Here is a 13,382-nt window from a genome sequence, read left to right on the forward strand (position 1 = left end):
AATGGGAATAGGGTTAGAGCACATCGGACAGCCCAAACCACATTTCATTTTCCAACCTGAAGTCTCCGAGCGACACAACAGAAACAACGTCTTTGCTTTTGACGTGAACAGAAAGTGCAGCGTGCCTCACCTTGGGTCCAGTTTTCTCCATGTAACCCTCCTTCAGGTAATTCCTAGAAAGTTTTGGCACCAGCTACAGTTGAGAAAACACAGAAGGGAGAGAGAGGGAAATAACGCACAGGGTTAGTGCAGATACAAAGCAGCAGAGCGGGTGAGAGGGATCGAAAGCCCAGTCTTTATCTCCTGTGACAGGGTCCCCAAGGTCGTGCCCTTGGGGCACCTGCCAACACCTTTTCTGGAGCCGACAAAGCGTTTTTAGAAAGTGGGTGGGGCCAGGTAGAGCTTTGATTGATTACTGGAGATATAATTGGCTGTGCAGATTTTTTTAAATGTTGCTTTGGCAGCAGCTGCCATTTTGTTGCTGCCCTTGCCATGTCGTGTCAGAATTCCAAAGGTGCCCACAGGCTCAAAGAGGTTGGAGACCCCTGGTCCTCTGACAGATCACATCTTTTCATTGATTGCCTGCAGCCAAAGTTTGTGGGGAAATGCAGACATTCAGACAGGCTCTGGGCCAAACTACAGCATGTGGATTCTCCTCTCCATTAAAAAACTCTTTCCATGGGTGTTATTCAACCCCTCAAATGCCCAGCCATGGCGGCAGACGGAGAGGAGAAGAGATAGACCAGGGCCACGGTGCTGACACAGGGAGGAAGAGTTAACACCCACACTTCCCCAATACCATCGCCTCAGTTACAATCTCTAGGGTTTTGCCCCTAAAGACGTGACTTTAGAGAGGAGCCAGATATATTCATTTGCCAATTGTGCCCCATTTTCATCCCTCCGAAGCCTTTTCAAAATTTTCCTCTGGTGTTTGTGACACTAGACCCCAGCTTTGGGGATGCCAGCCTCCAGGTGGGACCAGGGGACCCCCTGGAATTACAGCTCATCTCCAGATTACAGCGATCAGTTCCCCTGGGGAAAATGGATGCTTTGGACAGTAGGCTCTATGGCATTGAACCCCATGAAGGTCCCTGTTCTCCCCAGGCTCCATCCCAAAATCTCATAAGAACATAAGGGAAGCCAATGTTGGATCAGGCCAGTGGCCCGTCCAGTCCAACACTCTGTGTCACACAGTGGCCAAAAATACCTGGTGCCATCAGGAGGTCCACCAGTGGGGCCAGGACATTAGAAGCCCTCCCACTGTTGCCCCCCCCAAGCACCAAGAATTGCTAGCTATTGAGGGGGGGAACGTGCAGATCTGTTCTCGCAGAGGAGGGAGAGCTTGTACCTGAATAAAACCTGATCTTAAAGGTGCCACTGGACTGTTTTGGACCGGGGGGACGGGGGGGGGCTCTGCTACTTACCTGGCTGCTTCTTGCCCTGACTGAGGGCTGCTGGGAGCAGGGGGTGGGGCTTGTTGCATGTGCCCGCCCCCTGGGCTCTTTACAGCCGGAGCTCCGCTCCTGTGCGCTCCTGCAGGAAATTACCCCTGCAAATAACTATGGGGATTTCAGCTCCAGCTGAGCGGAGCCGGCCTGCACCGGAGGAGAGGGGTGGGGGAAACCAATGTGTGCTCGGCAGGCACTGCCCCCCTAGCCCAGCCGGTCACCTCCACGTGCGCTCCCTATTCCACTCCTCCACGGCAGCCTGAAGAGGCAGAGAAGCGCCCAGCCATGCCCCCCCCATCCCCGCAGGCAGGTAGGCAGGCCCGGCCAGGGGCCCCGCGCTCCTCTTCCCTCCCCCCCCTCTGGGGAGCCCCTAGCCAGCGGCCACCCGAGTCAGCTTCCTGGGGAGCTGAGGGATTTCAGCCCCAGCTGAGCAGAGCTGGCCTGCGCCGGAGGAGAGGGGCGGGGAAAAACGCAGGCGGCTCGGCAGGGATGGTGGGGTCCTTTGGGGGCGGCGGTGGCAGGGCAGTTGGCGCCCTGGACGGAGCTGTGCCCTAGGCCAGACACTAGCCTCTCTGTAGTGACCCTGGACTTTGTTGATGGTCTCCCACCCAAATACTAACCAGAGCCAACCCTTGCTTAGCTTCCAAGATCTGATGAGATTGGGCTAGCCTGTGCTATCCAGGGCAGGTAACAGCCGTTAGAAAAATACTATTATTTGTCAAACCCAAAGGAAAAATGGACACAAATCTGACATCAAGAATCACAAAATTGAGAAACCTGTGGGAGAACATTTCAACCTCTCAGGGCACTCACCAGGGGACCTCAAAGTGGCTGTTTTATTGCAAAGGAATTTCAGAAACAGACTGGTTCGAATTACAAGTTGTTCCAACACTCAGAACAATGGAACCCCCAGAGCCTAACAGAGATATTGGGTTCTTATCTCACTGCACATGCTAAATCACTCAGTTCTCACTTATACCCATAATTAGACTTTGTTGGTCTTAAATGTGCCCTGGACTCAAACTTAGTTCTCGCATCTGTTTGTTAATTCTTTTATTATCTGTATGCTAACTTGCTACTATTCACAGGATTTACCTACTGCTTTAATCCAATCTTTGCTATACTTATCACTCAGTTACTTATGCATCTTGATTCTAATTAGCCCTTCCTGGCAACTAACCCCTCCTACCTATATGCAATGGTTGAAGAAGTCTTGTTTCAGTGTATCTGAAGAGGTGGGCCTGCACACGAAAGCTCACACCCAGAATTAAACTTTTTTGTTCTTAAAGGTGCCACTGGACTCAACTTTGTACTATTATTTGCTATCCACGAGACCTCACCTATCAATCATTTCTACCTAAATTAACCATCATTAAAACTCAAGAACCACTGTCTTTCTCAACTCCTATTCCTGACTCTTTCAGCTGATCCATAAACACCACCCTCTGCCTGGCCTGTACCTTTTCAGGAGGAAGTTTCATCAAGTACAGCATAAGCCCTCTGTTGATAATGCTAACATTATATCACTTTGTGAATGTTTAGTTTCCTACCCCAACTAAGAAAGAAAACTACTTCGCTCCAGTAAAGCAAAATGCCATGTTAGTAATCTTCCCTCTAAGCTGAGTTAGTGTGAGCTAGCTCACAGCTTTTTAGCCTCTAGCTCACAGTTTTTTAGCCTGCAGCTCACAGATTTTTGTCTTAGCTCAGGAAGGATGGATCCAGAGAAAACTAATTTATGCCGTAGCCAAATTGTTTGCTCACAACTTTAATGCTAGTAGCTTACAAAGTAGAATTTTTGCTCACAAGACTCCACAGCTTAGAGGGAGCATTGCATGTTAGGTGCTGTTGTGTTCCTGTTTCCAATTTGATGTGTCACAATTCAATTATACGTTGAAAAATACTAAACAAAAGGCAAACAAGGATAGAAATTAGCAAACTAAATGAGTTCAAATGCAACCCTCTTATCAGGGTGTTTGCCATTAACAAATGACACGTGTTTGCCATTAACAAAAACAATTGGCAAAATTCAATCCGTCGGGGTGATTAATTAGAAACGGTTATTAATTAATTTTAAAAGTAATTGCATCAGACACAAAGCACGCACTAAAAAGAAACTACGCAAAATCCTTCCAGCAGCAGAAGACATTAGAGGGGGGGGGGATGGGAGTCCAGTCTTCAGGTCATTAAGTGTGGGGAGAATTTTCCTCTCAAATGGGGTATGCCCCTCTCAGAAGGGGGAAGGAAGCTATTGCCACAGCTCCCGGAAGAGCCACGCAACAAGGAGCCCTTGACTACCTGGCCATTCATGGAGGATGGAGGGATGCTACAAGGCATTTAAGCCCTCCAAGACAGACACATGGCATAAAGCCGGTGGCCCCAGATCTTTGGGGGACTGAGGAGCACCAAATGTGGCCAATGGCCACCAGCCAGGGGAGGGTGCACCGGGGGGGGGATCAGTGGGGACTGTTGTGTACCAAGTATGACCGTGCACACGGTCGGGTTCGCATGTGGCCATGCGAAGGGCCCTAGCTTCGCTCATAGAGACAATAGCCCGAACGGATCCAAGCATGCACCTATCAGAGGGCTAGGATCCGAGTAAGGACCTATGGGGCTCAAGTGCACTGTAAATAGCATATCACGGGTGTGGGTGTGTGTTTGGGTGTGGTTTGATATGGGAATAAAAGCTGGCATCGGGCCAGACCTAGCCTCTCTAGTTCTCCATGTAACCAATAAAGTATGAGCTGTAATCACACTACTACGCATCAGTCTCAGTACTTTATAGGGACCACATATGAGAAATTGCATTTGTGCCCCACTAGGCACAAATTCTAACCATTTTTAGGACTCCTTTTGGATTGAACTTTCCCGCCTTCCCTTCCCAATGCAGCTGTGCTGGCTCTGGCCGGTCACCACAAACACAATATACTTAAGCTAAATGCAAAGTCCAAACCAAGCCGAGAAACAGTGCCAGGGGTTGGAATGCCGGGATATCAGTCAGAGTTCTCAGGAGCAATGAGCGGAGGCTGGCAGGTGGGACAAGGCCCAAGACTGCACGGCTGCATCTGCACCGAGGCAGGTGAGCGTGGCTGCTTATGACCGGATCCTCCCTTCCCTGGGAGGCGACCTGCAAAGACTCACAGCCCCTCACGTTGCCTTTGCAACCGCTGAAGTCTGGCACTTCTCCTTCTGTCTTGCACATTCAGATGCTGGTGTGCCCCGCGTCTGGGACAGTCAGGTGCGCTAGGTGGGGACTCTGGCCTCGAGGTGTCTGTAACTGGGGGTGCTGGGCCAGGCTCTGGACCAGGCCCTCCCTCTGACTGCACCTCAGTTTTTTTGCCTTGCTGCACCTCCTGCGCAGATGCTGGAGTCTCTTCTCCCTCAGGTGCTGGCAAAGGTTTCTCTTCTGGGCTGACTCCGGAGGATGCTGGGTTGCTCCATGCCCCTTCCTCGTCTGAGGAATAGTCAGCCTCGGCTGAGCCAGGGCCCATGACAGCAGCTTACTAGTCTCCGTGAAATGCTGCTCCCGGGGGATGGGACCCTGAGGAACGATGTGGCAGAGATGCAGTGGAAAGGGGGGGGGTTGGTGAAAGTGACCCATTGAGTCTGGATCCAACCTCTTGTCCTGACAGCGTTGACCAAGGCAGCTTCTAATCTTTTCCCCAGAGGTCCTGTAATGTGCCCAGAGTTTGCTTAGGCTACACAGCAGCTCTTTAAATAAAACTGTGGCCTTGTGACACCCAAATTGTGTAATCCCTTTGGAGTTCAGGGTGGGGGGCTATTGTCAAGAGGAGAGGATGGTGCTGAACCCATCCTCCATCTGTGGCACAACCTCTGCTTTAAACTGGGATGCCCCCTGTGCTACACAGATACACCCATCTGGGGTAAAGATCTTTGGCAAGCAGCTAAGCCCGTGTCTCTGTTTTGGCCCTTCATCCTTGACATGCACAGATTAGTTTGGCTTACTTACTAAGGACAGGCAAGGTGCTCAGCACATACCATGAAACAACAGTCATTACTCTGTCACCATCACACCTATCACGGGTAGGTTTGCCAACCTCCACGCGGGGAGGGATGGAGATTACAATTGGGATTACAATTGATCGTCAGGCTACAGAAATCAGTTCCCTTGGAGAAAATGCCTGCTGTGGAGGGTGGACTCCAGGACATTATACCCTGCTCTGGTTAGACCTCACCTAGAGTACTGTGTTCAGTTTTGGGCACCACAATTTAAGAAGAATATAGACAAGCTGGACAGTGTTCCCTCTAAGCTGAGTTAGTGTGAGCTAGCTCACAGTTTTTTAGCCTCCGGCTCACACATTTTTGCCTTTGCTGCAGAAGGAGGGCTCCACAGCAAACTAACATATGCAGCAGCCAAATCGCTCGCTCACAACTTTAATGCTAGTAGCTCACAAAGTAGAATTTCTGCTCACAAGATTCTACAGCTTAGAGGGAGCAATGGCTGGAACGTGTCCAAAGGAGAGCAACAAAGATGGTGAGGGGTCTGAGGCCAAGCCCTATGAGGAAAGGCTGAAGAAGGAGCTGGGCATGTTTAGCCTGGAGAGGAGACGACTGAGAGGTGATCTGATAACCATCTTCAAGTACTTGAAGGGCTGACATACAGGGTGGTGCAGAGTTGTTTTCTGTTGCCCCAGAAAATCGGACCAGAACCAATGGGGTGAAATTAAATTAGGAGGAACTTCCTGACAGTTAGAGCTGTCCCTCAGTGGAACTGGCTTCATCAGGAGGAGGTGGGATCTCCTTATTTGGACGTTTATAAGCAGAGGCTAGATTGGCCATCTGACAGCAATGCGGATTCTGTGAACTTGGGCAGATCACAAGAGGGAGGGCAGGGAGGGTTGCCTCAGTGCTTAGTTCTTGTGGCCCTTTCTTACACACCCAGGGAAATGCTGATCGCCACTTTGGGGTCAGGAAGCAATTTTTTCCAGGCCAATTTGGCCCAGGATGCTGGAGGTTTTTTGCCATCTTCTGGGCATAGAACGAGGGTCACTGCGGGTATGTGTGTGCGCGGGGGGGGGGAGGATTTGTGAATTTTCTGCATTGTGCAGGGGGTTGGACTAAATGACCCTGGGGGTCCCTTCCAACTCTGTGATTCTTATAATTATATGATTCTACTGAGATCCCTCCCCTCCCCAAACCCCACCATCTCCAATCTCCACCCCCAAATATCCAGGAACTCCCCAATCTGGAGTTGGCAACCCTGACCCCAGTGGAACCCGGTCTTGAAAGGAGGCCACAGAGCTGAACTGTCCTCAGATGAAAGCCCTGCTTGGCATCTGCCCGATTCTGCAGAAAGCTTCAAAAGCTTCTTTTCTTTGGGGAGGGAAAAAATAATCAAGCCTCGTAAGGCAGGGAGATCTCCCCCCCCCCAAGCTGACAAAAAGATCTCTCGCGCCTCCCCCTTCCTGGTTTCTCCATTTAAATAAGACATCAGAAGTCAAGACTTGGGGATTCCTGCCTCTATGGAGGTGAAATTCTTCTTAAGAAAAGTTGCCTACAGAGACTAAAAAGTGTACTCCTTCTTAGACGGACAGTTATATCTAAACGGTTAGATTTGAGTCCAGTAGCACCTGACTTTCGAGAGTCAGGGCCCCTGTTGTCAGACACAAGACATTATAGCTAAAGTTGTGAAATATCTAAAGACGGCCAACGTAACCATGCCCTCTAACCATTGTTTAAAATTTCCTGAAATCTGAGAGGTAAATCCTGGGGATGAATTGTATCTTGTTTCCATAATCCCATTCATATCCCCTAATGAGAGCCAGTTTGGTGTATTGGTTAAGTGCGCGGACGCTAAGCTGGGAGAACCGGGTTTGATTCCCCACTCCTCCACTCAAACCTGCTGGATGACCTTGGGCAAGCCATAGTTCTGTCAGAGCTGTTCTTGAAAAAGAGCAGTTTCTGTCAGGGCTCTCTCAGCCCCACCTACCTCTCAGGGGTTGTGAGGAGGGGAAGGGAAAGGAGCTTGTAAGCCGCTTTGAGACTCCTCTGGGTAGTGAAGGGCGGGGTATAAATCCAATCTCCTCCTCCTCCTCCTCCTCCTCCTCCTCCTCCTAATATTATCAGCTCCCATCCATACTGAGACAGCATTCTTTAAGCAGAACAGGAAAAAGGCCACTTTGACCTAGGGAGGCCCAGTTTGACAGCAGCGCTCCTGGGTGGCTCCCGTTCTTGTCAAGAGAGCTAGCACAAGACAACTAGAGAGAACCAGCCTGGTGCAGATGTCAGAATATTGGACTAGGATCTGAGAGACTCAGGTTCGAATCCCCGCTCTGGCCCAGAGAGCTTGCGAAGTTGGGCCAACCACACCCTCTCAATCTAATGTACCGCGCAGGGTCATTGTGAAGATAAAATGGAAGAGGGGAGAATGTAGTAAGCTGCTTTGGGTCCCCACTGGGGAGGAAAGTGGGGTCTAAATGAAGCAAGTACAGAAAGAAACAGTCTGTCTATGGGACTGCATCCCATATACATTGGCCAGGAGGTATGGGTGTCGCTTGGGCTTTCTGCGTTAGATGCCAAGATGATGTAACACCAGCAAAAGCACCAGGTCTTCAATTGCAGAGCTGTTCCCAGGCACTCAGCAGGCCAACAAGGGACCAAAATGACGGTGGGGTGTGGGGCGGGGGGAAGAAAACAGAATTTAAAAATGGGAACTCACGTCAATGTTGCTGGCTCCGGGGAATGCCACTTGCAAGTAATGGAATCGAGCAGCACGGATGGCGTTGAACCAGTCCACCATTTCCTGATTGGGTGGGGAGAGAAAACCATGAAATAAGACATGCCAAAAAAAAAAAAGCCTTTACACTATTCACAGTCTGCACCTAATAAATCAACCCCCGTGTTGATTTTAACATGCCAGAGATGAAGTGAGGCTGCACAAGTTGGGGTTATTTCCACAGTTTCCACGGAACAGCGTTACAGCGCTTTGCTTTTCACGCAGTACAGTTTAAGTGCCACTGTTGCTGTGGCAAACATGCCTGCATGCAACTTTTTAATTCCAGAGGGGCGCCCTTGCCAACTTCCAGGTGAGGGCTGGAGATCTCCTGAAATTACAACAGATCTCCAGGCGACAAGAGATCAGCTCCCCTGGAGAAAACAGCTGCTTGGGAGGGAGGACTCTACAGTATTATACCCTGCTGAGTTCCCTCATCTCTCCCAACCTCCATCCCCAAATCTCCTGGAATTTCCCAAACCCAGAGCTGGCAACCCTACAATGTTAGCCCAGTGCAGCAAAAAGAGGAGGAAAGAAAGGACTCTTGGGGCACCTTAAAGAGGGGGCTCTTTCCCCGTGAAAGCTGATGCTCAAATAAAACTTACTGTTCTTTAAGGTGCCCCAAAACTGCTCTTTGCTTTATCCTTTTAAAAACATCTTCCAGGCCGGTCAAACGGGAGGAAGAGAATGTGGCAGTACTGCAAGACGGCCTGCAGAGGGCGATTCAGCCACAAAGAAACTTGGGTGAAAATGAAACTCTGCGGCAATGTCATTAGGAAAGGTCTGGGGAATTAAGCTTGCTCCACGTTTGGAGGGTGGAATCAGGGCTTGAGCATGGCCTTGACCAGGGTTTCCGGTGTCAGAAAAAACAGGGAAGTCTTAACTCATTTTATGCCTGCTCATTTACCTTACTGGTTTACCGCCTGAATTACCAGCCATTTATTATCATGGCGGGGTGTGCCTATAACTTGTTTCTGTTTGGGGAGAAAACCACAAATGATACTCTGTCCTCACACAGAAACACATTCTGCAGATTCCTCAGACAAAACAGCACATCTTGTACCCACTGATGGCTAGGGCTGCCAACCTCCAGGTGAAACCTTGAGATCCCCCCGGAATTACAGCTCACCTCCGGAGTACAGAGACTGGCTCCTCTAGACAAAATGGCTGCTGTGGAGGGTGGACTCTGTGGCCTTATACCCTGCTGAAGCTCTTCCTCTCTCCAAACCCCACCCCTCTCTATACTGAACACTCATGAACTTTTAAACATTTTAAAAAGAATTTTGCTGTAGAGGTTCCGGAACTCCGTTCTGGCATGTTCCCCCAGAAAAAAAAGCCATGAATTATCAATATAAAAACCAACAAGCTGTTCAAACAAGCCCAGGGTCATAAAAAACAGAATACAAATACCCCACAGAATAGAACCAGACTAGAAGCAGACCAAAACAGCTGGGAAGAGAAAGCCCTTAATTTAAAGCTTGGGTCAAAAGACGTTTTGATTTGGCACCTAAAGGACACCTAAACATAGGTGCAAGGCAAGCTTCAATGCAGAGGGCATTTCAAACATGAGGGGCCAACACTGAAAAAGCCCTGACTCTAATCAGTACCTGTTTCACCTCTGAAGGCAGAGGGACAGATAACAAGCCTTTAGAGACACGTCTTAACTTTGGAGCTAGTCAATATGGGAGGAGGTGGTTCCCTCCAGGTACCCTGGCCCCAAGCCATTTGTGGCCCGATTCAGGCACCAAGTGGCCGCTGCCACTGTTTGCTGAGATGGAGCATCCCACAGTGCTGAGCAATGAACTGCAAGGCGTGGAGACTCAGCAATCAGATGCAGCACTGAGTCAGAGCCGGTGAGTGAAAGCAATGTAGAGTGGAAAAACAAATCACTAGCATTTGGAGCAAGAAGATGCAGCTCCCAGTCAGCTGAATCCACCCTCAACAGAGGGAGTCAAAAATAACAATAAACAAGGCAACCCGTTTCCCCCCTCTTTTTGAAGAAAAGGTTGGGTAGTCTGGAAGCAGCCTTGGTCAGCTCCTCAGATTGCCAGGCCAAGCCTGGCAATTGGAAGGAGGGCTGTGGGCAGGGACATTGGGGAGGGAGGTTGCAGGCAACGTTGCTACATCACTTCCAGGCAAAACCCAGAAATAACAAAGGGTAGCTCTAGAAATTGCTGGAAACTCTATGGTAAAACCATAGAGCTTCCAGTGATTCCCAGAGATACCCTAGATCACTTCCAGGTTTTAACATAGTGATGTCTATGACAACCCTGTTTTTAAGATACTCAGAGTGGCAGCAGGCAACAGGCCTTGCCAGCAGGAAGCCACAATGGAAGGCCATAGTGGGAGGCCTGGCAAGCCTAGATAGATGGGAGACCACTGATAGCTCCATAACAAAGAAGGATACTCTATTTGTTCCTTTTTAGCATTTTAAGCAGAAATTCTCCTTTAATATTAAAGGACGTTCATTGTCCTTTAATGTTACATAAATTATGGAAGTACACCACTCTGATCAATTCTCCTGGCTTGACCACCTAGAATTCATTTCAGGTCAGATCTATTCATCAAAATACACAGGACAGGACCAGGGGCAACATTTTAAGAATGCACGGAGCCACCAAGAGTTGCAGGGGACACTCCGTGGCATCAGTGATGTGGCACAGAGGGGCCATCTGGAGGCAGATGCCTTAGAAGACCCAGCAGACAGTCAGAAGGTTAGCCCCAAGGGAAAGCAATACCGCAGAGCCCTCTAGAGGAGGGAGACCCAGTGCTTGACTAGGCACTTGGCACGAAGGGAGGGATCTGAGACTTTTCCTGTGAGAAACCTGAGGGTTGGTGTGATGGACAGGTCTGTCATGGTTGGATTGAGACAAAACTGGAGCTTTCCTGTGATCCCTCTTTTCCTTTGCCAGTCCCCCCCTTCACATTGCTCCTCAGATGCCCCTATTCCCCCCAGGAGCAGCATCTCCAGGAGGTCAAGGGGTTCAATGGGGAGGGGGGGGAGGAATTCTGCCAATGGCAAATTCAGTCTGGATCCAACCCAGAATGCGTAGCTCCACCACCTCACCAACCACTCATTCCTCTGTACATTTTCAGCAGAGGATGGTGCATCTGGAGGCCGCCTATTGATGATAGAGTACAGGGCATTTGGCTTGGTAAAGTTATGCTTGCTCTTCTACCATTCTGGAGCTCAGTTGAACCTGGACTCCTCAAAACAACATCTCTCAAGCTGGGAGCTCTCCCTGGTCCTGAAGAGGACTCTCTGTATCTCTCTGTGTGTCTGTCTTTCTCTCTTATTCTTTTCCTCCCACCCCAGTATCAGGATCTTGTTCACTGGGCCATGGTATCCTTTGGCAGATACCTACTACTTGGTGCCAGATGACTGCAACTCCAGACAAGACACACACACACACACCCCAGTATTCCCCATTTAAGCTTGGAATCCTGTAGGTTCGCTTCCAGGCTGTGACAGAACTGGGAGAAACGCATGACTTTTCCCATTTGCACACACACAAAAAAGGGACTGTGTGAGTCATTTGCACCCACTCCATTCCCCCTTCCTCGCAAAGCGGCCCCTAGGACAGCCTTCTTTCTTACTTCTGAGCCCCCACCTTGCCATCTTCATGGTAAACAAAGATGTTCCTCGTGCTGTTGTCTTTCAAGTACGTGATCTGCAATCCGTGTGGGTTCCCAATTTTCGCAGGCTGGAAAGTCGCATTTAAGTGCTCGATCTTCATAATTGCTTTCGGCTCCTTGGCCTGCCAGGGAAAAAGAAACAATGGTAAGGAGCCAGGGTGCAGGCAGCACAGACATGCTGACTGGTGGAACAAAAAGCATTCCACTCAGACGGTTCGGCCCTGATCCAGTAGCTCCAGTGAGCAGTTGAGTTTGTGCACCAAGAAATGTGTGCAAAATAAAGAGAGTCTTTTGAAAATAGCTCTGAATATACTACGGCAATCTGTGTGTGTAATAGGTTTCCCCAGCCTTGAAGATAAAGGAAGGAGCCAGCGCACATAATTTCGTGTGCACACCCTAGAGATTTGGACCAAGGCATGTGCTTGCATTACCTTAAACCAGGGATCTCCAACACTGTGCCATGGGCACCATGGCACCCGCTGATACCTTTCCTGGTGCTCGCCCAGGCATCTTTAAAAAGTGGGTGGGGCTGGGTGGGGCTTTTTCCCAGCAAGGCTTCTGATTGGCTGAGGGGATTTTTAAAAAACCCACATGTGCACACTGGAAGTGCACTAATGTGTGGCCAACTAATGCATCCTGTGCTACAGATATGTACAATCAAAGGGTCATTCTGCACTACACAGGTGGCACTCTCTTAAGCCAAACTTCTGCATTGCACACATGTAGCTCTGTACAAACAGAGGTTTTCACGATTCATTTTGCTATTCAATCATCTCCCAAGCACTAAGAGTAAAGGGGGCTCTGTTTGCAGGGAGCTCTTGGAAGACACTGCAGTCCTCATCTACACTGGCATGCCACTGGATCAGGCCTTCATTATGCGGGTCTGGTACCTTCATTATGTGATTTTGATACCTTCATGTCTTAATGTGGAAGAACGGGGGAGAAAACATCTTGTTGGAGTCTTCGGACAGGCTTAATTTTAGAACCTTGTGCATCAAGCAAGCAGGCACTTTTAAGTCAAATGCAGAAATGCATATACCCGGACAAGGCAGTTCCCCTAATCCTGTAGGATGACATCAGCACTGTGGCAAGGGTTTTGAAATGGCCAGTAAAAATGAGTAGGCTGGATTATAGTAACTCATGCTGGATTGCGGTGGACTCTCACTTCCTCAATGACAATGACAGCCGATACACCAAGGGGGACAGCGTTTTAGCAAAGGTGGCAGAAGGAAAAGCAAACTAATCCCCTTTGAAAACGACAGGAGGGATGCGTCTTGTTAGATCATGGCCACACCTCTTAGAAGAGCACTGCCTCCTCTGTGAGAGAAAAGGTGAAATGCCTCTTCTTCAATAATTCCTTTACCACACTGCGGATGTTCTCTTAGAAGAGGCCTTCCCTCTTCTGTGAGAGAAAAGGGGGGATGCCTCTTCTTAGATCTTCTCATATATTTCTTTACCATACTGTACATATTCTGTTAGAAGAGGCATCTTCTCCTCTGTGAGAGAAAAGGTGAGATGCCTCTTCTTCAATAATTCCTTTACCACACTGCGAATGTTCTCTTAGAAGA

General features: G+C 49.3%; 1 protein-coding gene across 1 annotated transcript in view; it reads right to left on the reverse strand.

Moving 5' to 3' along the window:
* ADAP1 (ArfGAP with dual PH domains 1) overlaps window positions 1-13,382 on the reverse strand; it is an 88,265-nt gene that overhangs the window by 16,188 nt on the left and 58,695 nt on the right. The window contains exons 5-7 of the mRNA XM_015417302.1: window positions 11,790-11,936; window positions 8,125-8,208; window positions 131-193 (exon numbers count right to left, since the gene is read on the reverse strand). Of these exons, the coding sequence (XP_015272788.1) occupies window positions 131-193; window positions 8,125-8,208; window positions 11,790-11,936 (294 nt within the window). The remainder of the gene's footprint in view (window positions 1-130; window positions 194-8,124; window positions 8,209-11,789; window positions 11,937-13,382) is intronic.

The sequence above is a fragment of the Gekko japonicus genome, unplaced genomic scaffold, assembly GCF_001447785.1.
Source record: "Gekko japonicus isolate JY-2015 unplaced genomic scaffold, Gekko_japonicus_V1.1 scaffold1917, whole genome shotgun sequence".
NCBI classification, from domain to species: Eukaryota; Metazoa; Chordata; class Lepidosauria; order Squamata; family Gekkonidae; genus Gekko; species Gekko japonicus.